The 26,372-nt window shown below is 40.2% G+C and overlaps 4 protein-coding genes across 4 annotated transcripts; 1 reads left to right on the top strand and 3 right to left on the bottom strand.

Annotated features, from left to right (window-relative positions):
• Positions 1-1,140: 1,140 nt before the first annotated feature.
• ran (RAN, member RAS oncogene family) lies at positions 1,141-5,033 on the bottom strand. The gene is made up of 7 exons (XM_044364285.1): positions 4,961-5,033; positions 3,956-4,013; positions 3,726-3,810; positions 2,354-2,479; positions 1,960-2,147; positions 1,692-1,862; positions 1,141-1,525 (listed from the first exon to the last, which is right to left on the bottom strand). Exons 2-7 carry the CDS (start codon positions 3,986-3,988, stop codon positions 1,481-1,483), a joined length of 648 nt encoding a protein of 215 aa, XP_044220220.1. The 5' UTR covers positions 3,989-4,013; positions 4,961-5,033; the 3' UTR covers positions 1,141-1,480.
• A 939-nt stretch (positions 5,034-5,972) lies between these two features.
• ndufs8b (NADH:ubiquinone oxidoreductase core subunit S8b) lies at positions 5,973-10,267 on the bottom strand. The gene is made up of 7 exons (XM_044363017.1): positions 10,170-10,267; positions 9,216-9,264; positions 9,059-9,124; positions 8,856-8,945; positions 7,760-7,932; positions 6,659-6,787; positions 5,973-6,505 (listed from the first exon to the last, which is right to left on the bottom strand). The coding sequence occupies exons 2-7, from the start codon at positions 9,262-9,264 to the stop codon at positions 6,374-6,376; spliced, it is 639 nt and encodes a 212-aa protein (XP_044218952.1). The 5' UTR covers positions 10,170-10,267; the 3' UTR covers positions 5,973-6,373.
• An 89-nt stretch (positions 10,268-10,356) lies between these two features.
• On the top strand, positions 10,357-20,471 carry tbc1d10c (TBC1 domain family, member 10C). Its single transcript, XM_044363013.1, has 10 exons — positions 10,357-10,763; positions 11,167-11,301; positions 13,267-13,366; positions 13,729-13,836; positions 14,423-14,529; positions 14,775-14,889; positions 15,092-15,157; positions 15,718-15,907; positions 16,396-16,553; positions 17,280-20,471. Exons 2-10 carry the CDS (start codon positions 11,171-11,173, stop codon positions 19,941-19,943), a joined length of 3,639 nt encoding a protein of 1,212 aa, XP_044218948.1. The 5' UTR covers positions 10,357-10,763; positions 11,167-11,170; the 3' UTR covers positions 19,944-20,471.
• rad9a (RAD9 checkpoint clamp component A) lies at positions 20,421-25,902 on the bottom strand. Its single transcript, XM_044363015.1, has 12 exons — positions 25,574-25,902; positions 25,379-25,449; positions 25,168-25,241; positions 25,024-25,072; positions 23,838-23,952; positions 23,580-23,679; positions 23,176-23,282; positions 22,582-22,688; positions 22,340-22,404; positions 22,156-22,254; positions 21,141-21,381; positions 20,421-20,748 (listed from the first exon to the last, which is right to left on the bottom strand). The coding sequence occupies exons 1-12, from the start codon at positions 25,605-25,607 to the stop codon at positions 20,632-20,634; spliced, it is 1,179 nt and encodes a 392-aa protein (XP_044218950.1). The 5' UTR covers positions 25,608-25,902; the 3' UTR covers positions 20,421-20,631.
• Between the last annotated feature and the right edge of the window lie 470 nt (positions 25,903-26,372).

Below are 26,372 nucleotides of genomic sequence, written 5' to 3'. Positions count from 1 at the left end.
CTGTGTTGTTTCTGATAAACATAACCTGCATTGTGGTTGTGGGGTGATAAAAATAGTCACAATGGCCACAAGACTATGACATGTGACTGCATCCTAACCCAGATCAGTGTAGTAACCACCTGGTGTAAAAAAAACATGGATAAAACCGAGTTGAAGTCACACGCACTCACAATGAATGCGCAGAGTAAAAACTATTACGTAATGCTGTAGAGGTTGTTCAGTCCACTGTGCTTTGAACAGGGCTGACACCTGGTGGCCAGCAGGTTGTAAATGCCTCTACTGTGATTGGACAAACATTACCTTAATATTTTAGATCCAGTTTACATCTGTTGAGCTATTAAAGTTGTTGACCCTGGAAAAACCTCTTACATAAGTATTTGATTCCGTATAAAAGGACCGTATGTTTAGGATGCAACAGCACCACTGTAAGCTTTTCTAAGAGTTACATCATTGAGCCCCATTACATGCAGGATTAACTGTTAGATATCTATCAGCGTAATATCTAATAATTGTACTGGGCCCATTGTGGCCGATGTTGTAGATCAAAGATGACTACTTTATAGCAACAGGCTTTAGTCCCATGATAAACATTTTCACACATCACAGCAGGAAGGCATAAGTATATATAAGTGTATTTTCAGGGCCCTGGTTTTGTGCATGATGGCTCACTGTCACAGCTTACTGGGACAATTGAGTAGAATAGAGCCATAATTAATTTTTTTAGTAACACCTCTGCTTTTCCCTTTTATGGAAAGTCAAAATGTCTACTGTGGGAAAAAAGCCCATAATAGATGTAGAATACCTTGATTAATTTGCTGCATTAGCTAAAACCAAACATTAATATCCCATCTATTAAATTATATAATTCATTACAAAATTTATATTGCATTATATATCAATACTGGAAAATATAGTTACATATGTGATCTTATGAGTTGTTTTTTTTTCTTTTTAAAAATGGTATCACCCACCTCTGACAATGCATTTAAAAATGACTTCAAATTCAACAACAAGATGCCCTTCCAGAAGGTGTCTCTATTACTCTGGATAATCCAGTGTTTTTTTTACTGGAACTACTTTAAACCGACAGCGTCCCTGTGACTCTGCCACTTTGGTCAATTAAAAACAAACCTGGACATGTAATATTGAGAATGTTTTTATTCAAAGTTTACTCCCTTAGTGCTTCCAGTACACCGTACAACAGCATTATGCGAGCTGGGTAAGTGCAGTGGAGGGTGCTCGAAGATGAAGAGTAGCACGTCGCCATGCCAACAACAACACTAGGGTGGGTGTGTCTTATACAGTGAAATTAGAACAACTTTTCCACCAAGTTTTTTTCCTTAGTTTTAAAACAAACAAAAAAATTCAAAAATAAAAAATCTGAAAAGGGATTTTACAGTAAGGGGGCAAAACTCCAAAAACTTTCTGTCCACAGCGGGGTGGGAGGGGGGTGGGGCAGAGGGAAAATTCAGCTGACAGGTTAGAGGTCATCTTCTTCATCTGGGAGTGCTGTTTGTGATGCAACCTAGAGAATGAGAAACAGCCATTGAAATTAAGTCAATAACATTGTGCCCTGCTAAATATATAAAGTTTATTCTTCTATACCTGAATAAGGCAAAGAAGCTGCTTGGTATTACTGCATATAGTCACCTATAGGGACATTGTGCCTGTATCACCATCATCATACTCACTTGAAGCTCCTCCTCATACTTCGCAGCAAGGGTTGGGTCCATCTGGACCTCTGGGGGAGCAAGGGCAGGCATGGCCACAAACTCCAGGTTTGGGTCACCGATCAACTTCCTTGCTAGCCACAGGAAAGGCTTCTCAAAGTTGTAGTTACTCTTGGCAGAAATGTCGTAGTACTGGAGACAAAGCGGTTTATAGCAGTTAGAAATAATAGTTCAAACCAATGCGTTCCATAATTTATATGTGACTGATGTGTGAGAGCACAGTTATTACCTGCAGGTTCTTCTTGCGGTGAAACACAATGCTTTTGGCTTTGACTTTCCTATCTTTGATGTCCACCTTGTTGCCGCAAAGGACGATGGGAATGTTCTCACAGACACGGACCAGGTCACGATGCCAGTTGGGCACGTTCTTGTAGGTGACTCGAGAGGTGACGTCAAACATGATGATAGCACACTGAGCTGTGGAGGTAGTAGTGAAGTTTTAATACACTATAAACATGGAAGTAGTTTTAAATTAAGTATATAGTGATTGGTCTGACCGTTCAACATTAAATGGCCAGAAAAAAAAACTAAATACTGATTAATTTCGGATAATGCATGACAAATATGGCATGACTGCTGCATGAACGAAATATAAATAACATGCTAGGGATTGTGAGCAGCACCTTGAATGTAGTAGCCGTCTCTCAGGCCTCCAAACTTCTCCTGACCAGCTGTGTCCCACACATTGTACTTGATGGCTCCTCTGTTGGTGTGGAACATCAGCGGGTGCACCTCGACTCCCAGAGTGGCTAGAATCATAAGAAAACACAAGATGCATGAGTGTAAGAAGGGTGGAAAATATGGCTAACCAATTAATTTAGGCCGGAAAAAAGTTAGACAAATGGGGAGGACTCATAGTATGAGTGAATGAAATAATAAAGTGCAGCAAGAATATCTTACACGATGAGAACATATTAATGCACAAACAGAAGATCAAACTAGGATGTTTCTGTGCAAAGTCTCATTCTGCTCCAGTCTATATTTCTAACATTGGATACAGATGTGTGCCAGTCAAATGCATGATTATTGTTGAATGAGAATTTCAAACCTGTGATGCCTGTTCTCAGGTACATGTAGAGTAAATAATTAGTTCACTCTCAAGCAATTAGCTTGTGGTAATTTGATTAACTGATTTATATAAACTGAAACTGGTAAGTGTTTGTCCCTAATTTTGAGGTCCTATCTATGCAAAAATCTACTTTTTAACCTTTAATATTTCAAATATTGTGAATACATGGTGCATATTTTTTATTAAATGAGTTTAATCAATTAATAACCCAAACTAAGTTTGGGCGGGCAGGGGGCTCAGCAGGGGCCCGCAGCCCACTACTGGGTTAATCCGGCCCTGCTTATTGATGCATAATGCCTCACTCCAAGTGACTGAGCATCACAGTTGAGAGTTGTTATCTTTAAAGTCCCCCTCCACTCAAAAATATGTTTTTCTTCTTGTTCCTGCAGTTGGATGTTTGAGCTTCACTGTGCAGAATGATGTTTGTGCAGAGTTTCACACTAGAAGGCTGTTTTCACATTCATGTGCTGAAAGTGACAAGTTTCCCTGTACTCACTGAAAATCCAATTTTAAGGGGTCGGCCTATGAGCATGATTTGTGGCATCACAAATAGTTTGAGAGCAAATCCTGGTCCAATATTCAACTTACAAAAGTGATGTGGAAACTTGAAGCCTCTAGTGCACAAACACTGAGAATGGACTTTACAGTGATGTAGGAGACATTGTGTGTCCAGCAGTTAAACTTCTGAAGTGAAATATATATTTGCATATTTATAGCTTCTGGAGTTTTTAATGAGGGAGAAGGAGTAGATGTCATTTCAAGGATTTTATCAAGATAACTGGACTTTTTTTGGTGGAAAAAACCTGACAATTATTCTTCAAAATAGAGTATTTACATCTTGAAACATGTCTGGAGGGGATCTTTAAGTCATTCTCTGTAATGTCCTGATGGGTCATTCACACTTCACAACATGGGGAAATACTCACCAACATATTTCTTCTCAAACTCTCCTGTTATGTGCCGCTTCACAAACGTTGTTTTGCCTGTGCCTCCATCTCCTACTAACACCAGCTGTCAAGCAGGAGAGCAGTTAGTTCAGACTGGTTGGTACTGGTTCCGCACACGGGCGGTTAAGCCCAGCGAACAATTAGTACAAGTCTCTACACCTTCATGCCTGATATAATAAAATCCATACGTGTTATTAAACCACACTTACCTTAAACACCGCCACCGGAACACACTGTGCCATTGAGTCCGCCGTGGTTGCGATTTTTCTGAGTGAAACAAAACAAGGCGGGACGGTTAGCAGCAGGTTATCCGCCGTACTGTCTGCCAAGTTGGACAGTCATCAGTAACGCTAAGCTAATGGTGTTAGCAATCGCCGCATTTAACGTTACACTTTGAGAAGGGAGGGGGGATCTTCACAAAGTCGCTAACTTAAAACCGCACAGTTAACGTTATTCTGGCGCTTTGGGCGGTTTACGTTATATAGTTAACGGTTATAACGTCACTCCGCAGCCCGTTACCTAGCGATGACAAATTCTAGCATTTTCTATCCATGCTAACGTTCCGACACGTTAGCAAGAATAGTTACAGTAACATCTGAATGTGCTCAAAAGCACAATACAGGTAAAACAACTAAAAATGTAACGCTGGACTCGGAATTTTGACTGAAAAGACGATCAAGCTTGCTGCTACTGCCGTATATTAACACTGTGAGATGCTCGCTAGCTTACGAGCTACTAACGTTGAGTGCGCCATACGAGAGGTCCATACGCGAGACCGCACTTTTTCTTGTTCGACTGGAACAATTGGACTAATGTGTTCCATGTTGCAGTTGATGCCCAGTTATAACAAAAACGACATTTCACACACCACGCTGGCTGACACGCATTCAAGGTTGATGCTGGCAACAAGTTTAAATACACCAACTTTAAGGAAAAAGAGCGGTTTTCAAGAACAAAGCAGTGCAATGAGGTAGAGCAGTGCATGCTAACCTGTTAGCCCGCACGGCATGGAGGCCATTCTTTTCTTTGCTAACTGCTAATGTAGCCGGGAGTTAGCACAAGATAATCAATGGCCTAATTCCTCACGTGGTCACACTTACAAAGCCAAATGAACACAAACGCACACCTTCAAGTTCCCCGTTGTTTTAACATACTTCACCTGATAAACACAAACTTAAAATGTTAGGTTGGCCCATAATGAGAGGAGGACTCACCGGTGCTGCCGCGATGAGAGAAAAAGAGTAAATGGCTGCGTTCGCGGGAGATTCAGCGTGGACTATGAGTCAGTTTCCGCCCTTATCACGTGACCACCGCAGCGGTAAAAACGCATTTGATTCCAGAAGTGGAGGAGTGTACCTCTGAGACCATGATTCAGCAAGCCCGCAGCCACTTATTCCTATAGATTATAATACGGCACGTAACTCCAGTACAGCCAGTTTTATAGCTAATAAAGTATTGTATTAAACCAAAGACTGCATGTTTTTACACGTCCTGTGACAAATTAAAAAGGGTGCATCTGTGTGTGTTATTTAGGACCTGCCATGTTTACTTCCTTAAAAAAATATATCATTGGGAATGAATTAACGATATTTTCATTAGCATATTGATTAATCTGCTGATTGTTTTCTCAGTTAATTGTTTCATGTAGATAATATCTTTAAAAATATATGATAAAAATGCTCATCACAAGTCCACAAAGTCCACTGTCAAATAGCTTTTGTCCGACCAACAGTCCAAGCCTCAATTGTATTTACTATCATATGTCAAAGAAAAGCAGGAATCAGCAAATTGTTCTTACTTAAAAAATATTCAACAATTAATCAGTGTAGATCAATTAATCTATTAAGTGCTGCTTGTTCCAGCTCTATTTAATATTTAATAGTGGTTAAAGCGTGGCTGACATTACAAGACCGGATTTAATTGTTGCTGCAACTAACAATTCGTTTTATAATTAATCAGTCCGTAATTGTTTATCCAAATGTGACCATTGCTATTTCTCAGAATCTAAGGTGATGCCTTCGAATAGCTTGTTTCAACAGCCTAGCAGCCCAAAACCCAAAAATATTCAATTTACAGTAATATAAAACAGATAAAATCCTCATGTATGTAAAGTTGGAATCAGATGATATTTGGCATTTTTGCTAGATGAATGACTTGACTGATGGCTTGTCAATGAATCGACTGATAGTTTCAGAACTTGTTGCAATGCAACAAGAGAATGAACAGTTCAATTTTAAAAACATGCTTTATTTCAGTATCTTTAATAGCTTCAGCAAAATTACATACATATAATGTTTCATAAATGTCCTGGCTATTAAATCAGATAAAACATGCTTCTAAAGTGCAGCAGAAAATAATTAATCACAGATTGTGCATAGGCTATGGGTTAGAGATTATAAAGTCAACATCATAAAGTACAATATCAACACGAGAGATATATAATTGTGCGTGTTTGTTTGTTGTTTTTCTAATTTCTGACAACAGAATATAAGGTTGCAAGGCTTCACTGCTTATATGGATATTTGTAAAGCTACACATAATCTCTTTAATGCATAGGAGGATGATTAGATGTATCATTTTCACGTCTGACACATCTTAGCTGGCAGAGCACAGATACAACGGTCAGTTTATCTGTACAGGTAGTCTGCTTGTATGTTGGCTGCTATCTCAGCCTCCCATCGGTCTCCATTGTTGAGCAGCTTCTCCTTGTTGTACAGCAGCTCCTCATGTGTCTCTGTGGAGAACTCAAAGTTTGGACCCTGAGGGAGGGATTGAGGAAAAAATTGACATTAAAATTAACATCAGAATCTAATGTCTAACTGCACACATACAACGTGAAGTTTCTCACTCTACTTTAAGATTTTGTTGGTAGATTGAGTGTATGATGCCCTGTATGATATACCTATATTTACCTCAACAATGGCATCAACAGGACACGCTTCCTGGCAGAAGCCGCAGTAGATACACTTGGTCATATCAATGTCGTAGCGTGTAGTTCTCCTGCTGCCATCAGCTCGAGTCTCAGCCTCAATGGTAATGGCCTGTCCTCGACAGAGGAGAAAAGGGAAGAGACAAAACCAAAGTCAGATAAGACAGACAGATATTTCAGAACTGAATAGCTCACAGCCTTAGCAGCAGGTACTGTGAGATTCAAATCATAGCATTAACCCCTTTAACAGAATACAGAATGTACTACGGGTATGATGTGAACAGTGAGTAGCGTTATTGGTATTAGCAACATGAATTTAGCAACACACTACAGCAGATAAATATCTTTTCTTTTATTGCACAAAAGGCCTTACTTAATTTTTTTGTGTGAAAGTAGTTGCTGTGTGTGCCACCAGATAAAACAATGTCATCACAAATCTGAGACATTGCTCAATGTCATATCCTTTTCTACGTTAGAAGAAGTATGTGGTGTGTTTATATGAGACATAGAGAAAGAAAGAGACACTGGAATGGCAGAAAACTACAAGAGTTCGTCTTGTTTTTTGTTTTTTACCAAAATAATACCTGAATGTTTTCAAAGGGGCTGAATGTTTTAAATGATTTTCCATGCATCCCATATTTGTTGTGTACTTTAAACAAGCATCTCTTGCAGCAAGGGCAACTCAGAATATGTATGCAGTCATTGTAACTACTACCTGTAACTACATTTTTTAAAAATTATGGGTTTTTTTCAATTAATCAAACAATTAGTCTGTAAAATGTCTGAAACTATAAACAATGTAAATTGAAAGTTCCCAAAAGTGACATCTTTAAAGAAATACCTACTTACCTGACCAAGGTTATAAACCTCAAACATATCAACAGCCAAAAAAAAAACAAAAAATAATAATTTTCTGTCTATCGACTGATCTATTAATCGGCTTATTGTTTCAGCACTCAAAATGATTTATACCTGTTCTTTAATATTCCAAATTAACACAGATAGATTCCTGGATTTATTCTGAATACTTTCTATACATAATATTGATCTTTATTGCAGGAACTGAGCATGAGTTTGTGTTCACCTGAGCGGGGCAGATGGCCTCACAAAGCTTGCAAGCAATGCAGCGCTCTTCTCCATTAGGGTAGCGGCGGAGAGCATGCTCTCCGCGGAAGCGAGGTGACAGAGGGCCCTTCTCAAACGGGTAGTTGATGGTGGCAGGTTCACGGAACAGGTAACTCATGGTCATTGCCAAACCTGGAGGAAGAGTGATGACTGACTTAAAGACATTGTTCTATATTTTTCTTATTGTCAACAAAACAATGAAACAATCAGTCTCTCAATGCTTTCCAACTTCCCTATCCTGTCTGAGGCACTCAGCCACAAACCCATCTGTTTCTAAGAAGCTTGAGCAATGTCCTAAGACAGCTGAGCACTGGAGTTTGTAGCAAACAAACTGTATATTTGCCTGGACTTATAAATAGTGTAAATAGTGCATTTTATTATCATTTTTAAGTACAAAGAGACAGGAAACACTAGAGAGAGGGGTATGACAACGGGTCCATAGCCAGAACTGAATTACAGGCCGGGGCGCCAACATTTTGAAAATTGTGGATTGATTTGTTAATGATAGTTTGGGTATTTGCTGTATTAGCTTGTTGGTAATGTGTTGTTACTTATTCACTTGGACTCCCACATCTTTACTCTCTTTATATCAAACACTTCAATGGAAATACTAGTCTTAGATTGGATCTAGATTAGTCTTAAAGTCTTGGATTTCATTGTATCATCTGTGACATTTTAGAGTCATATGTGATTTAATATCCTCACTGTCATAATGTCACATAAACTAAACTATAAAATATCCTTTTCAGCGGGGAATCAATACACTTTTGGTGCGCTAGAAAGTAATAAGACAAAAGGCTGGTGTATGCAGAATTGACTCTAGTTTGGATAATAATAATAAAGGAACATATCACCCAGTGTGGCCCATCTATGTGTTTTTAATAATACATCGGGATTTGGCCACACAGACAATATCTGTAAAATAAACTCATTGATGGCTTTTGTCTTTTCAGGAGATTTGTTGTCTGTAAGAAAAATACAGAATACCACCAGGCTTATCCATTAATCCTGAGCATGACAAAGGCTATCTGCATGGAAACCACAGTATGTGTGACCTCTAAACAGTTCGGTCCATAGGAGAGTTGTGGCGGCCCGGTCGGTGATGGACCTCAGGTCTGTAGGCAGCTCCTGAGCATTTACATACTCTGTGGAGAGAGACAATAGAGGGAGATGGGAGTTTATCAAAACAGCGGTCACATGTGGTCACTCCGCTGAGAATGCCATGTGTGAATAGCTCTTGGTTTGTAGCAGCACTCACTGTAGCCCTCTCTCTGCACACTGAGACTGAAAGGCCGCACAAGGCCAGGACCGTGTCCGAAGGTGCCTGGAGATACACACAAACGTGATGTGATGCCTCATGTTGTACAAATGGACATATTACTGTTTTAATGACACCTGCTTCAGTAGTAGCCTACCTGGCTTTGAGTAGCAGTGGAGGAGACGCAGACTCAGTGCAGCAGACATCTGAGCAGAGAGGCAGTTAGAAAAGTTGACAGGTGATACTGATTAGAGGAACTAAAATGTGACCAGTAGATACAGGAAACGTTATTGTTGCAACACTGAAAAAGCTCTCCACTGAAAACAAAAGGAGGAGGGAGTGAGGGAGCGAGGGAGGCTGCCAGCTGACTGAGCACATGCATCCTATAATCTTGCGCCCCAAATCCCGGGTATTACGTCAGCGGTCTGCCACATTGACGGCATGCCGGCAGGATGGGAAGAACGGGAACACGTCCAGTTTATACGATTTGGGAGCATTCAGATTACTGCAAGATGGCTACACACAATGCTAGGCTAGCAGCTGCGCCATATTAATGGAAAACTAGGCTAAATTAGCTTTTTTTTTTAATTGCGTGAGATATTGGTAGGCGTTTATTAACAAGTTAAACCACATATAAACACACTGTAGCATATATAGTTCGTTTTTATTGGCTGTAGTAGTGTCATAATATGCTGCCAACTGTGGCGATTTTGTATACACCTTTGCAGGTGTTTCATCTAGATTGGATATTTAGCAGCTCTTATTTACGATCAGGACGACATGACGTGAATGCGTCATTACGAATAAAACAACCGTTAGCAAGATTTGGCTTCTCGGCTATTACGTTACATTAAAGCGCAGTTTCCCTAAAAACACGTTATTTTACAAAAAAATTACTTTACTTTATTCAGATGATAACTGTTCATAATACTAACTCATATATCCAGACTTGATAATATACTATAAATACGCCTCTCATCATTCACATTGGCAATTTAGAGTAATTTAGCAGACAAGCTAAATTAACTTAACATGCTCCCTGTTCTTAGAGCTCAAATGAATCCTCAACAGTAATCAGGTCACCTCTATGATTATATTTAACTAGACTTACCTCAAGTTTTTGGTGAGCAGTGACAGGTAACTCACACTTACTTAACACTGGTCCCTGAACTGCGCAGTTATACACATGCTGCGTTCACTGCTCCTCGTTATTCTCCACTCTCGGTTATGAAATCGCAAAACAACTGTAGGCTACATTTACTGATGTTCTTCACTTGATTTACATCACTTTCTCGCCCGTGTGAGTGCAGCCTTGTATTTTCTAAATTAGGCTAAATCAGCAAAAAGATTGCTCAGACAACAGGAAGCACTTTGAAGGTCATATTTTTAACATTTATTACTAACTCTGATGTGATGTTTGATAAATCATGTTTCACTTCCATGAGAGCTAAAAAAGAGACTATATTCCTTAAATAGTCAATTTTGCTGATTCAACATCTCACATTGTTTGCCAGAGGGAAGTTGATTTAAGGCACATCATGCATCTGTAATACAGAGACATGGAGGCAGGGAGAGACATAGAGACATTGTAAGTGTGTGAGAGAGCAAATGAGCAAGAGAGAGAGAGGAAGTTTGTCATTGCTAGAGTCTATCACACCTCACCTCTTCAGCAATCGACTGATCAAACAGGACGGACATGTACAAGGTAAATTCAGTTTGAATGCCTATTCTCTCTTTTCTCTGTCCTCTCAATGTGGTTATGTTTATCGTTGGATTAAGGCAGGAAGTTGACTTAAACTACTTCATTCTAACGTTAAAAACTGAGCCAGCAGATCTTAGAGCCCTGGCTCGAACGACATGGGTGTCAAAATATGTAGTCTACTTTTAAAACATCATGAAGTGTAGCAGAACATTCTCATTTATCTGCAAGACAAATACATAAAGCAAAAACCTCAACATACTCCAGCCAGAGCAGCATTTTGAGATGAGATAACAGTATTGTGCTTCTTTGGTATAGTATATCTTAATCACGATGATAGAGCAGGACACACAGTCACGCTGAATGATGAGAGCCGGATAACATTTCTACTCCTCCTCCTCTCTTTCAGTAAGATGTTGGGTCCATCAAATCCAGTCCAGAAGAACTTCAGTGAAGAGGACAGCTCTGGATCTGATGCAGGGTCAGAAGTCGGTCTGGAGACAGACCGGTTCGGCTTCCTTCTGACAAATGGATCCACAGCTGGGTGAGCAGTTTCACATTTACTGTGCTGTTCTTGAGCTTAGTTAAATCAGACATTTTTCTGTTTTCAGAGGAGGATTTTTTATGTAGAAAGAGAAATGTATACTGAGGAGGTTGTTGAGATTACTCAGCTGTGTCTCATGGCAGACAAGACCCCAGAAAGCCCAGGACCCTTAAAATATATATATAGGTCCTGTACTGAAAAATGGAGAAATTCAAAATTGAGTGCACAAAAAAGTCAACAACCAAAAATATTTGATTTCATTATTCATCAAAACAAAGACATTTTTACTATGTGGGTGCTTCTTATCACAATGTACATTTAGCACTGATAAAAATCATTTTTAGACTTTTGTTATATGTTTGAATATGTATATTACTACTACTCTGATCTGAGCAGTAGTAATATATATAAAAGTTCATTTTAGTCATTACAGTGTAAATAATATGGTCCTCTATGTGGTATTGTCACTATTAATTGTGCTTTTAGAGCTTTCAGAAGACTTAAAATTCAGATATTTTCCAAATATATATATACATACATATATACATATACACACACACACACATACACATATATATATACACATATATATGTATATGTATGTATATATATGTCTGTGTGTGTGTGTGTGTGTGTATATACATACATAAAATTTGGAAAATATCTGAATTTTAAGTCTTCTGAAAGCTTCAGAAGACTTAAAATTCAGATATTATAGATAAATATATATATATATATACACATATATACACACATACATATACATATATATATACACACATACATATACATATATATATATATATATACATACATATATATAATAGATATATATATAATAGATATATTGTCTGTCGTCTAATTTCTTCTCTGTACTGAAAAACTATCCCAGTAGCAGACTGCAGGTGGATTGAAAGTTTTTTTAAGGGGATGTGGAGATATTAATGTAGAGATTTTCACAGAGCAAATTATTTTCTTCCAAATTTAGGCCAGGCAGCTCTAAAGACGTTGTAGATTTTAAGCCAACATTTTTTATGAGACAGAACAGCATCTGCATCCAAGAAAGCAAGCCAACTGGGCAAAGAACTACTCCAGTTAGTAAATGCAGTCAAAAGACAATTAGAAAACAGTCTTAATAGGAATGCTGCAGCTTCCAAATCCTTTATTTCATGTAAATGTGCAAAATGGGCCAAAAAGAACAAAATGCATCTAAAAGAGTGAAAGAAAACCTTGTTTACACAGAAATACTGATTGAGTGGTAATATTTGTAGGGTAATCTACAAAACTGTATATTGCAGAGGCTTGACATCTGTGATTACTTTAAGTTATGTTTAAAAGAATTTATTTAAAAGCAGGACAGACCTTAAACACAAGGCCAAGAAAGAGCAAACACAAGTCCACCATCACCAGACCTCGACCCAGGTGAACATTTGTGGATGTATTTGAAAAAGGAAGAGACAAACATGCTGACATTTAGAAATCTGTCAGATTCATGTCAGATTGAGTGCAAGCTGCAATCAGTTTTTTTTTAAAACTTTCATAAAATAATAATAAACTCTTTCAAACCTTTTCAACATCATTTGACCACAAATTTACCTTAGTTTTTCACTAACAATAAACCAGTAGACTGGACTGCAGATGAAATATTATAACTTCAGGATAAGAACAGCTGAACAAACTGTCGTCTTTACACTCTCCCCATTGATAACATCCTGACCTGTTGCTATGGAGACTTTACACCGCCACTGTGTGGTTTTCCTGTTTCCTGTCGTTTTTCGGAAGGCTGTTTTTCTATAATGACAACACACAAACGTGCATGCAGCAACTCTGCACACTGACTTAAAGCTCAGCACAGTTAAATTACATGGTCAACAGAAAACACACGTAAAAGGTTCTCTTTATTATAAGCACAATATTTTGGGTTTAAAATACTTACCTGTTGCTTTGTATGTTGTTTGGGGTCAGGAGTGTGGGTCCACCCCCTGAGCTGGTTAGACAGAGGGAGGCCAAGTGGATCAACATCATTGGCCAATGGGAGCGCATCTTGTCAAAGAAGACCAGTAAGGTGTGTCTCATTAAATCAGTCGTTCAACGTAGTGGAAATCAACTCCTACACAAAGGAGATAGTTCTGACTTTTTGACACAGTAGGAAAATCACAGGTGTGAGTAATTGTGAGAATTAATGATGGCTGCTTCAGTTTCGGGGTCCTGGTTTTGTGCATGCTGGCTCACTGTCACACCATCATGACTTACTGGGACACTTGAATAGAATAGAGCCACCATTAATGTTATTAGTAACACCTGTGCTTTTCCTACTACAACAAGTCAAAATGTCTGCTGTGGAAAAGACAACAATGAAAATATAGATGGTCGTAGTCGTTTTCTTATGACTGATCTGAGCTGATCCTGCATCTCTGTTGCCAACAGGTCAAAGTTCAGTGTCAGAAGGGCATCCCAGCCTCACTCAGAGCTAAGTGCTGGCCTCTGTTGTGTGGAGCTACTGACAGGATGAAACAGAATGAAAACCTCTACCAGGTAACTCTTGCTGTAGCAAATGCTTTTACATGTTCGATCAGTGTGCCAATGTATGTTCAATGTATCGTTTCAGCATCAGAACCCCAATGTAAGAATGTAATGGTCATGCTGTAAAGGATGTATCTAGAACTGAAACCATTAGTTGATTTATTGATTGCCATAAAAGTAATTTTTAAGTTATTTATCAACCAAAAATGGCAAATATTCTCTGGTTCCAGATTCTCAAATGTGAGGATTTACTGCTATTCTTTTTTTAAAATCATTGCAAACTAAATATCTTTGGGTTTTTGACTGTCTGTACATCACTTGTGATGGGCAAGTAGCACTATTTTCGGGCGACTTTTTATAGACTAAATGATAATTCATCAATCAAAAAAAAAGAATTGACAACAGCTCAATCAACAATGAAAATAGTCATTAGTTGCATTAAAAGAGAAATTAGGCCCATCGTGGTTCATTATATGAACTATTATAAATTACTTGTGCAGTGAACATAATGAAAAGAAGCATTTTTTCATGACTAACCCTTTAAATAGTTGAGTGTTTGTAGCTGTTTCACTTAAAGTAACTTTTGTCTCCGTGCCAGTTTCTGGATTCACAACCTGCTCTGCAGAACTGGGTGGATGTGATCGAGCGAGACCTAGACCGACAGTTCCCTTTTCATGAGATGTTCCTCTCCAAGGACGGACATGGGTAGGGCATCGTTTCTGCTCCTATGTCTTTCCGTTGAGAACACAGAAAACAGATCTACAATCTCTTTAGTCGTCAGTATACCTCGGCTGCTACTACCCCCTCTTTACAGTTCTGCTTCCTTTGTATCATCTTGTTGCACAATAAAAAAAGTTGTTACTTTGTTATTCTGCAGGTGTTTTTTTTATCTAAACAAAGTTTAAACTTGTGGTTTACGTGACTGATAACTGTGGTGTATGTTTGCACAGGCAGCGTGGTTTGTTCCGGGTGTTGAAAGCCTACACTCAGTACCAACCGGAGGAGGGTTACTGCCAGGCACAGGGACCAGTGGCTGCAGTGCTGCTGATGAACATGCCTGCTGAGGTAGTAATCAATAACACAATTTACCCTTCTGTTGAATAAAGAAGCTGCAAACCCCCAAAAAACTCAAAGCATCTTACTAATCTGGTGTTCACTATTAATCTATAAACTGATCTGACAATATATAATGTATAAATGTATTGTGGCACTTGAAGTTCACCTGATGTCTTCTTATGTGGTCCCTCACTTCATGTGACCTTGTTAGGAGGCCTTCTGGTGTCTGGTGCAGATCAGTGAGCAGTACCTGCCCGGATACTACAGCCCTCTACTGGTGAGGACCCTCAGGTTCCCGTACATGTAAACATACACCTCATACAGTACCTGACACAGCTCCCTCTGACCTATTTACCCTGTCATACACAGATAACTTACACTTAGGCTAGTAAACTGAATTTAAAGGCTGTTTTTAGTTCATGTATTATTACATTAAGGCAGTGATGGATCTATTAAACTATGTGCAAAGTTTGGATCTCAGTAATACTTTAGCTTACATAATTGTCTAAGAAATAACTGTGTAATTTGGTAGTTAAAGGGAAAATAGAGACAGTGCTCGATTACCACACCTCAAAAGGTCAACTGAACATACAGAAATGTTAAATGTGTCTACAGACAACTATGCAGTTCGATACATATAATGAATACAGTTTCTAATAATAAGTTAATAATGAATGAATATTTGCTTGTCTTTAAATTGAGCTGTTGTCCCAAGAGCAAACCGATAATTCCTATAATTAGAACCAAATTACATTGTTAATTCAATGAAATGTTCAAGGAAATTACAGACCTATTGGATCTCTGTTGTTCTAAACTGTCTGAGCGTGTGTCGTGTAGGAGGGAGTCCTGTTTGATGCAGCCATGCTGAACTGGGTTTTGAAAAGAACGTGTCCAGCTGTACACAAACACCTGCAGCACCACGGAGTAGAGCCCCTCATGTTCGCCACTGACTGGCTGATGTGTCTGTTCACTCGCCACCTGCCCTTCAACACACTGCTCCGAGTCTGGGATCTCTTTTTCTGCTATGGTATGTCAAAAACAAATAAACTGCATCAGATTATTTCCTGGAAGGGAGGAAGCAAAACACGTTATATCTTTTATATAATTATCTGTATATCATACTGGTTTTATGTTGTTCCTGTATGTTTTGCTATAAAATTTAAGATAATGAATTTCAAGTAATGAAAAGGCCCAAAAGAAATTTCATCTCATTAGGATTTAATTTATGATGATGTTTGTGGCCAAAAGTAAGAATATTTCTGTATTGCTTTATGTGTTCTATAGTGATTTATATTAACATTAGCTGATAAAACTTGAAGAACGTCACAGCAGTTCATTTACAGCGCTTTGTAGAATAATTATTTGTTCAGAAATTATCTACAATATATAATGTGATTGACATGGTGCCTGTTGCGCCAACTGTGATTTCTAGCTACCATTTAGAAGCGTCTCCAACAGCTCTTACCCCTCTCTCTCTCTCTCTGTCCCCCTCCTCCTCTTCTCTTTGCGTTGCAGGGGTGCGGGTGCTGCTCCAGGTGGCGGTGGTGCTTGTCCGTCGGGTGCTGGGCCGGGCTGACCAGAGGAAGCAGTGCCAGGGCCAGATGGAGACTCTGGAGAGGCTGAGGGCCGTCAGGGAGCAGGTCCAAGAGGAAGACGACGCCTTCATAGCAGAGGTGAGAATGAAGCACAAGGCCGCCACTGTGAGAATCTGGTTTACTATGTGTGAGTTCATGCAACACAAACACAGTGTTCCTGACTAATGTTAGTGGAAATGGAGGAACTATCAGGAAACTGACTGCAAAAAAACAAAAACTTTTCAAAAAGGTAGGAAAAAAAATGTTTCACACTAGACAGCATGCTGCTAAAATCTACAGCTGCCATTTTTATCAAATAATCTTACTTACGTGTCAGTAATAAACAACTATGCTGTTGCCATTACATCCATATAACAAACAGCCAGTCATTATGTAGCTCTACACAACTGGTGTATGATTGCCTATGAATGATAAAGCATACAACAGAAAAAGAAGTTATACTATCCATTTTCTACATCTTGCGATGTATAAATAATTTGTCAGTCTTCCATCTCATGGATCACTTTCAAGATTTCAAGCTGATTATCTGCTTTTGTTATGCATAAACTCATGTTTTTCCTTTTTTGAGCTTACAGCAGTGCAAATAAGTCTTAAAGTATTGCATAAAAGTAAATAACTTCAGTTTGTGTTATTTCCATACTGAGCTATTGATTTATTACATTTTTATGTGTTTAATGTGTAATACTACATAAATTATGAGGTAATACACTTCAACTGTAAGACTGTTAATCATCTAAAATTCTGAAAATTACAGTAAAACAATAATGAGACCAGTGTTTTTAATTTTTTTTCTTCTCGTCTCAGGTGTGCTCGGTGACGCTGTCAGCCAGAGATCTGGAGAGGCAGACAGAGAAGACGTTACAACAGTGGAGAAAAGACAGACCCTCGTCCACCTTTGACCCCCGAGGTCGCTGCCAGGGATACCGGATGGCGTGGGAGAGGGCTCGACACAGCGAGGAGGAACGCGACAGGAAGGAGAGAGAGAAAGGCAACCTGTCCGCCCCTCTGGCTCGCTCGGCCTCCACCCTCTCGCTGTCTCCTTCGCTCCTTCACAAGAAGTGGAGGAAAGGGGGGAAGGGTAACGAATGGGCAGGGGGTGGTAAAGTTGTGAGGCATCTTTCAATGGGAGCAAAGGAGGACTGGGGAAGCTGGACTGACTTAAATTTTAAGAAGGTGCAGGGCGTTCAGGAGGAGGAGGACGTTGGTTCAGAGGAACATGAAAAACAGAGCGAGCCGGAACTGACGGGACAAACTGAACAGAAAGAACTGTTCGAGGTCCCCAAAAAGATGGAGGAAAGCCAAAACATACCAACACAACATGTAGAAGAGACAGAAAAAGAGCCTGTTAAACCACAGGATGAACAAATGGAAAAGGAGGAGAGCCAACAAAGGACGTTGCTATCTGAACAGACAGTAACCTCAGCAGAAGAAGACACAACCGTGGAGACAGAAACAACCCAAAGTCCAGCAGAAGCTCAGTTTGTTGAAAATGTTCCTCAGCCAGCTGAACAAACCTCTGAACATGTGGAGGAGCTGGACTCTAACATCCAATCACAAGTCCCGCATCAGGAAACTGAGGGCAAAGACACAAAGGAAGAGACGGAAGAACAGGTGACAGAAAGTGAACATACAGCTGCTGTGGAGGAAAATCAGACCGAGGTACAGAAAGATGCAGATAGAGACAAAGAGGTGGAGGTGCAGGTGGAACTGAGGACAGAGGTTGATGTGAAACCCGAGGAGAGGACAGAAACTGAAAATGTGCAACAGACACAGGTGGACGCAGTCGCAGAAGTAAAAGTAGAGGCTGAGCTACAAACAAAACCAGAGACAACGGTGTTCTCAGAGGAAGACGGTGATGTCGAAGTTCATACTGTCATAAACCCAGATCAAACATTAGAGACAGAAACGCAACAGCAAGACACAGAGACAGACAAAAGCTCACAGGGTGGTGCATTTGAAGTTAAATACCACAGAAGTGAGTCATTAACAGAAATAGATATGAAAGAAGAGCCCCACACCCAAACGGAGACAGAAATTGATGTGGTGGCACAGCCTCAAGAGAAGGAAGACACACAGGACCAATTTGAGGCTGATATAGAGACAAATTCAGAACAACACGATACGCTTCCTCCCAGTGAGACGAACACAGAGAAAGAAACAATTACACCGCCTCCACCTGAATGCATCCATGATGAAGAAGACACCGACGTGGCAGCAGATACAGAGACTGAAGCAGAGATACCAGTTGCAGATGAGACAGTGACACTGACGAGTGAAGCAGTCGCTCAAAGTTCAGAGAAAGAAAGCGATACAACAGGATCTGAACCTGCGCAGGATAAAGAAGAAATTATTTTGACTGTACCATCAGAGGCACAGGTTGACAATGACACAAGTATTTGCGATCAAACACAAGTAGAAGAAATGCCAACAGAGACAAACGTGGAGACTTCAGACTCCACAGCACCTGCAGAGGAGGAGGAGACTTCAACACAGCCAGGCCTGAACCTCACCGCTGAGCCTGATGGGAAGGAGAGTTTAGTCCAAATAAGTGCTGTCGGGCAGCCTGCACCTGAACAACCAAAGAGCCAAGTCACGATGGGTCCTGTAGAGGAAGAGAAAAGTACAGATCTTCAAGAAGAAACAGCAGGAGAGGACTGTGTTTTCATTTCTTCTCCACCAACAGACGATCCACATACCGACAGCAACCCACAGGTCCAAAACAAAGATGACTCTCACCTTGCAAAAGACCAGACTGAGCCAAGTGACAGCGGTGCGACACAAGTCTCTGGGCGTACCAGCAGCCACTCTTCTGGTGATTTCCGCATCCGCAAGTCGTCCAGCTCCCGTGGGTCCAGGTTAGCACGCAGGCTTTCTGAAGATCTCTTCACCTCCCCGCAGAAAACTAATCAATCTATCCCCAGTCAGCCAGACCAAGTCAAAAACACGGACTCTCCCAACCCAACCTCATCTGCCCCTGATGTGTCTTCAGAAGTGACTTCGCTGCCGTCCACAGAAGTGACTGAGGCAACTGCAGCGCAACAGGAAGCGGGGCAGCCAGACCCCCCAAAACGTTTTGGTCTCTTCCGCAGACTGAGAGGAGAGCAGCCCAAAAAAACCAAAGAAAAGGGGACACCCAAAATGCAAGTCCCCAAAATCTTGATTCAGGACTTCAGTGACCAAACGGGGACGGGGAAACCGGTCGAGGAAGAGGAGGAGAAGCTGACCTCCAGGGAGAGGAGGAGGAGGCGGAGGGAGCAAGAAAGGAGGGAGAAAGAGGAGGAGAGGTTGAGGAAGAAGAGAGAGAAAGAGCTGGAGAAGGAGAGGGAGAAAGAGAGGAAGAAACCGCAGACGAGGGGGAAAAGTTTCCAGGTGCAAAAAGAGAAAGGCGGCACTGATGCACCTCAGCCTGCAAACACTGGCTCACAGACACTTAGACATTCTGCTTCTTATGCTGAATCTTACTTTTGACACACATATCTTTGTTATAGGTCAGGAAGGAAGAGGTTTGGAGCACACGGTCATAGTTTAAGCTTTTGATTAGGTGCTATTCTTCCTGATGTATGTATATTCCTTACTGTATGTCAAAATGTGTCAAAAAGTCGCTGCACCTTATTAAAAGCTTTTATTATAACCGTGCGCTCGAGACCTCGTCCCTCCAGAACCCATCTATCATATCTGAGCAGAGATTCTCTCAGCCTAAATCTTTGTTATACTTGAACCTTTTGACATGTAAATAAAAAAACTAAATGATGTTTACATATTTTGAAAAATATGTTTGTTTTATTTCAAGGAACTTTTTTTTTCGCTGCATCTTGATCACAAACTGAAGACTCTGAACAAAAACAAACAGAAAGCGCTTCAAGTCCAGTTTCACATAATCCCAACATTCACATTATAGTCCAATAAAAAGTTGGAGTACAGTAGCAGTGGCAATCCTGTTCTGTACTGTAGACCGTGTTACCCAGGTTAAAAAAAAAAAAAAAAAAAAATCCACAGTACAAGCCGATAAGTGAGGTTTGAAAATGAGGGTTTAAGGTGTTGGTTTCTGTTTTCAAATACTCCAGGTAGTACGGTGTCAAAGTTTTCACAAGTGCACACACGCATGCGCCCACTTTCAGGTGAGTCCGTCTCTCTCTTGTCATCCATCAGTCCGCTGTCACTCTACTGGCGAGTCATCCTCACTGTCACTGGCGAGCACTTCCTGGGTCGTTAGCGGCTGAGTGGTCATCTGAGAAGACGGGGGAAGCACCGATCCGAAGAACAAGGAACAGAACTGCGAAAAGGACAAAAAAATATAAGCATATTGGGCCTTGCTTGTGTGTATCAGGATGTGGTTCAGATAATAACTTTTGTAATTCATTGTTATGATGGTTTGAGTAAAGGTTGGGAGTTTCATGCTTGTTTTACGTAGTTGCAATCTTTCGTAATTGTGGTATTTTGCCATTTGTCGTTCTGCCAAATAAATACCACAATGACACATGCAGTTAGACGGTTGTTCATCTTGTAACCCATTTTCAGGTTCATGTTTTTCTTCCAGCTTTTTATATGTCTTGCCTGAACCTTTTAATTGAGTCCTTTCTAAGTATAAAAAATAAAAATATATAAAGTTTTTAGGTAACCAACCCCCCCCGTACTGTGTGACTTCCTGCGAAAGCTTAATCAGACCTTCTTGTACGGCGGTTTGTCAGTATCAGATGTTTCATCTTCCTCCTCCTCTTCACTGTGTAGCCTCGTCCTATGGTTGGCTGCAGCAGGCTGTTTTAAACATGTGGAATCAGCTAACGGGGGTGTGGGTGGACCAGAAGCAGAGGGGCCTGGCGCAATGCTGGTATCCATGGCGATGAGGTAGGAGTCTATGTCGTCATTCATGAAGTCATCAGGAGGGGGCGGCGGCAGTGTGCTTACACTGAGGAGTGGAAATTAGAAATATGACATGAATGAGGAAGAGGAATGTCTCTTCCTGGCAGTATGATACTGAAAATGCCAAATAAAGAGAAGTTACTCTGTTAATCTGAGTGGCTTTTTTACTCCTGATATCAAGCAGGGAATCTTCATCATTTATCCTTTTATTATATGAAGAAGCAATTGGTTTCAATTCTCTAAGTATCATCCCTTTTTTCTAGAGTGGCCCAGCTGACATGGTGAATAGAAACAGATGATCGATGGTTTGAAAGAGGTGTAGTTCTGACTGCAGACTGTGGGAGTGCAGACTTGAACATTCAGCGTCATGCATTCTTGATATGTGGGGTATTTTGGCAATGTTGAAAATCCAGCCCCACCGATATCCAATGTGTCACACATACTGCACTCTAGGATTTCTTTCTATTATACATTTTCGAGGGCCACAAAGCCACTGTCAATGTTGGTAATCATTTTCATTTTTATTCATCACTGCAACAGTTTAACAAATAGTTAGAATCTCCAGAGCAGACAACTGCTTCTCTACTGAAAAGATGCTCAACATGGCAGCGTCTGAACAGCTGTCTTCAATGTTGTTCTTGTCCACCAGGGGGCGCAGTGTCTCTACAAGATAAACACTGAGAATTTCCTGCCTGATGCTGAGCTGAAGAGGCCATTTGGATAGTTTTATTTGGTTCTGCTGCTGGCATTTTCTAAGACTCATTGACAACTTGTACGCAGAATGTTTTTCCACACCATTCAGTCTTATTTGTTTTGTTACCTTTTAGTGCTGTTTTTACGGAGGTTGGCATCTTCAGAAAGCGTTGCCAGCACAAAGTTCCCCTCCAGGACACTGTCTGTTACTGAGAGCACCACAGGGCTGACATACACACAAAATGTATATGTCAATACACGGCGGTGAAACAAGTGATCAATTATCATCAGCTGTAAGTGAATTTGCTCACCTGCCTGGCTCATCAAAGTATATAGAAATAGGGAGACCTGTAGACTCTGCAAACACTAACAAACCCTGCAGGAGAGATGATAATTAATCACTTCGCAAGCCTGATGAGTAAATCAATGCAAGAAAAAAAAAAAAGATCAATCACAGCACATGTTTAACTGCCCTCATAGGACTTCTCTGGTCAATTTTCCAACCTACTACCTCTTCACTAATCCTCCTCCCCCCCTTTGTCCTCTGTCTCACCCGTAGCTCCTTCAGACAGAAGGTGATGCTGTTGTGAGCTTTGACGGCAAAATGGTCAAACTCGTCAGAGGCCAGACACAGTTCTGTCATCATGGCCTTAGACTGCTCTGAGAGAGAGAGACAAGAAAAGAAAATGAATGAAAATCAAAAGTCATCTGAGGACAAAAAAGTTTCAAACGTGGAACAAAAAAACTGGGTTTTTTTTCTTCACTGATCACTTACAAAGACACATTTTCTATTAACTTGGAGAATAAGGATACATTGACTAACGACAGCCAAGACTGCACAGTACAAATCTGTTGTTCTGCCGTAAACCACAAGGGAGCTGCAGGTTTCATGTTCGTCTTTTCTTTTTTATGTAATATTTATTAATGTCAATAACAGCAATTGACTCGGTGTTGAGGAATTAGTAAATATAGTTAAAACCACTAAAGCGCTGTCTATTTTTTTCAATAATTTTGGTTTACTGGTCCTTTTCGATGTTTTTAATTCTAAATTTCTTAAAATTTGAAAGAAATAATAATAATTTAAAGAATTTCAATGACTATGTTGGCTTATTTGTAAATACAGACATGGTGAGCTGAGCAGAGTCACCTGCTTCTTCCTCCACATGGTTCCTGACCCACATCCGTTCGTCGTTCACTGACATGGTCACTTCTTCCAGAGATGGCGGGAAATGCACGACTGTGTCCACCAGCAGTCTGAGAGGGAAGGGAAGACAAAAAGTGAGTGAGTTAGCAGCTAGAAAATGTCCATTTTGTAAAAGATTTCATCTTATTTGCTAAATTTTATTGATTTATTCATGTAATTAACCAGCTGTAGTCTGAAAAAATATATCTGTTTCCACCTTAAGAATCAATTTTCTTCCAGTGCCGATTACAAGGAAATTGAAAAACCAAATGCAAATATTACAGAGATGATGTCAGACGGTCCACGACAGAAGGAAAAGGCAGATGTCAGTACTTTCTTATAAAAGAATATCGAAAGATTTAACAGACCTGGGCTGGGCTCTGAATATGTTGGCACAGCTGTCTTTATCAAACACTGCCTGTAAGCTTTCACTGTCCTGGAAAGACAGGTTATGTGTCTTCAGGAGGCCTAAAGAGAAAACATGACACACAAACAAGTAGATTATAATGCAATTAATGCCTGACGTGCTAAAATGAATTAAAAAAAACCTGTCAAGTGTAAAGTGAGATGTAACCCTTTTGAAATCATTCCTGTCAACAGATGCTGAGGAAGTGACACAGTGATACCATGTTTGCAGTGCAGGGTGAAGGTCAGACGGTCCTTCTGCTCGTCCAGCACGATGTGACACTTTTCCACCGTCTTCTCCAGAGTCGCCAGTGACCTGAACACTGCTTGTACACTCTGACTCACACACAGAGGAACATATGAAGAGAATGAAAGAATATATACACAAGGAAATGACTATTGATATGTTAATATAGACTGCAATTATCTGATAACCCAATAAAGATAATTTTAAGTCACATTTGAGGACATTTTAGACACTCTTAACCGTGAAACTATACATTTCCACTTGCATTACGTTTTTTTTTTTTTATATGGCAGCAAAACTCCTTTTTGACACAAGCTCTACCCTGTGAAATTACTGCCATGTATGACTGTTAAAACAAGGAAGCATTGAGGTTTTGCAAATTTCACACCATGTGAACCACAAGGTTGTACCATGACAGGAAAAGATAGCATCTGAAATTGAGTTTAGAAAGTTTGATGTTCATTTAGTAATCGGCCTCGGCTTTGAAATTATGTAAAAGGTAAATGAAGAGAAGAGTTTTAAAAGAAACTGTATTACATACTGCAGATCAGTGAATCCCAACCAGTGGTACTTGTAGCCGAGGTGGTACCTCTACAGTTGCAAGAGGGTTCATGGAAAGATTGTGAAGTAACTATGGCTATTTGAAAAAAGCTGATATTTGATGTTGCTGATCTTTAGTATATTCATTGTCACAGTGAACATTACATCACTTGCACCGGGCGTGCCTCCCATCACCCATTATTCTTTTGTAATTAATATGACGTGCTGCAATTGAGTCAGAGAAGTTGAAACAGAGAGCAAGAAGTAATGGAAGAATGGTTAAAACATCCAGCTTCTGCCTCTCCATGAGGTAGCAGGAATGCAAACTTGATCAAACCAACTGAGAAAATATAAGAAAAGAGACTACATATTCCCAATTCCTGGATCTTTCTGTATTGAATTAAAAAAATATCGATTTGTGTGTAAATAATGGTGTTAAGAGTTTGAAAGAACACCTTTGGAAAGATCAGGTGGTGTTGATAAAGCTTGCACTCATCTGACAGGGATTTGGAATACATCAGACAAAAAAAAGTAACACTGTCCATGTAAATGTTATGAATGAGACATAAACTGGATACACCATAAGAATGATTATTGCTCATCTCTTTCTCTTAACACACCCTTATTGCTATCTTGCAGCGGAAGGAGTGCCCACTGGGGATGGTATACCTGCACAGAAAATGGGAGGGGAAGTTAGATCCTAGAAATGACAGACAAAAAAAGTGATGTTCACTGGCTCATACTCTCTCTATCACACACTGCACCTGCTGAAGAAGAGTGGTGCGAACAGGAAGCAAGCATATGCCGACCGAGAGGAGTTCACAGACCGCAGGGCCAGCTGCGAAAGAGAGAGAGAGAGAGAGAGAAAATTACCCAAATCAGTCATATAGTGCGCACAAACAGGAAGCAACAAGACAGCACGTATGGCAGGAAGAAGTGCGGGAGGGTGTATAAAACCTTATCAGAGACGCTCACCCCATCATCCTGAGGCTCAACATAGAGTTCATCACCGATCCTGGACAGGGAGTGGATGGCTTTGGCCAGCACTGAACGGTAGACAGACACACACACACGCACACACACAACATAATAACTATCAACAGCTAATTCATATCTTATACTGATGTTATAGATAAAGACAGTGCTGAAAAGACAAGAGATGTTTGCTACCTTTCACGTTTCCACCCGTCACGACGCAGTCCATCACTGCAAAACTAACCAACAGTTGCTACTTTTCCGTTAAGTTAGCAAACAACGGCTAAAAGTTAGCAGAAACTAGTGAACCGCGGGAGTTTTAACAGTTGGTACACCGAGCAGAAATCCTCCTCGTGCCGAAAACATGCTCCCTTTATAAATATATCTATTTATTTTAAAGTTTTATTTCCGATAGCGACTCCACTAAGCGGTATCTTGCGCTGATCTTGGCGTTGTTGTTTACGCATGTGTTTACGCCGCCATAACCCGCTTCCGCACTGTGGACCAATCAGAGCGTCAGGAACTCTAGAGGGGCGTGTTTTTACTACACGCATGTGCAGTGCGCTTCTGAGTTAAAACCTCACAAAGAATTGGCTGCAGTATTGTTGAGTGTTTAATTTATTTTACAGCTAGCTGCATGTTAATCGAGGACACACTGTGGTGAGATATTAACAATAGGCTTCATTCCAAAGATATAAATGTGAAACATTTTACACTTGAATTTATTCCGCATGGGATTGTGGAGGACTAAGATATTTAATTATCAGAATCAGAGTTATCTTTAGTGGCCAAGTATGTTTATGCATACAAGGAATTTGACTCCAGTCTAGTGACTCTCAATGTACTTACACACACCAATCTTCAGCGATAAGGACAAAGAACAACTATATACAGGAAACGGTTTCTGTGAACTGTAAACAGGATACAAATAGTACAAAGAAGTGAAGAGTGATGACATAAATATTAAACGGTAAAAAAAAAAAGACATGTTACT

This window comes from Thunnus albacares, chromosome 10 (assembly GCF_914725855.1).
Source record: "Thunnus albacares chromosome 10, fThuAlb1.1, whole genome shotgun sequence".
Taxonomy (NCBI): domain Eukaryota; kingdom Metazoa; phylum Chordata; class Actinopteri; order Scombriformes; family Scombridae; genus Thunnus; species Thunnus albacares.
This window is presented reverse-complemented; position numbering and strand designations above follow the sequence as displayed.

Bases quoted from the DNA above. Each gene is read 5' to 3' on its own strand.
- ran (XM_044364285.1), bottom strand. From the start codon at position 3,988: ATGGCACAGTGTGTTCCGGTGGCGGTGTTTAAG. The intron at 1,863-1,959 runs GTAATAACTGTG...CTTTGTCTCCAG, and splicing joins ACCGCAAGAAGAACCTGCAG to TACTACGACATTTCTGCCAA. The intron at 1,526-1,691 runs GTGAGTATGATG...CTCATTCTCTAG, and splicing joins AGTATGAGGAGGAGCTTCAA to GTTGCATCACAAACAGCACT.
- ndufs8b (XM_044363017.1), bottom strand. From the start codon at position 9,264: ATGTCTGCTGCACTGAGTCTGCGTCTCCTCCACTGCTACTCAAAGCCA. The intron at 9,125-9,215 runs GTAGGCTACTAC...GTGTATCTCCAG, and splicing joins CCACTGCTACTCAAAGCCAG to GCACCTTCGGACACGGTCCT. The intron at 8,946-9,058 runs GTGAGTGCTGCT...CTCTCTCCACAG, and splicing joins TGTGCAGAGAGAGGGCTACA to AGTATGTAAATGCTCAGGAG.
- tbc1d10c (XM_044363013.1), top strand. From the start codon at position 11,171: ATGTTGGGTCCATCAAATCCAGTCCAGAAGAACTTCAGTGAAGAGGAC. The intron at 13,367-13,728 runs GTGTGTCTCATT...TGTTGCCAACAG, and splicing joins TGTCAAAGAAGACCAGTAAG to GTCAAAGTTCAGTGTCAGAA. The intron at 15,908-16,395 runs GTATGTCAAAAA...TTTGCGTTGCAG, and splicing joins GGATCTCTTTTTCTGCTATG to GGGTGCGGGTGCTGCTCCAG.
- rad9a (XM_044363015.1), bottom strand. From the start codon at position 25,607: ATGGACTGCGTCGTGACGGGTGGAAACGTGAAAG. The intron at 25,450-25,573 runs GTAGCAAACATC...TCTACCGTTCAG, and splicing joins GACGGGTGGAAACGTGAAAG to TGCTGGCCAAAGCCATCCAC. The intron at 23,953-25,023 runs GTGTGTTAAGAG...TGTGTGAGTCAG, and splicing joins GCTGCAAGATAGCAATAAGG to AGTGTACAAGCAGTGTTCAG.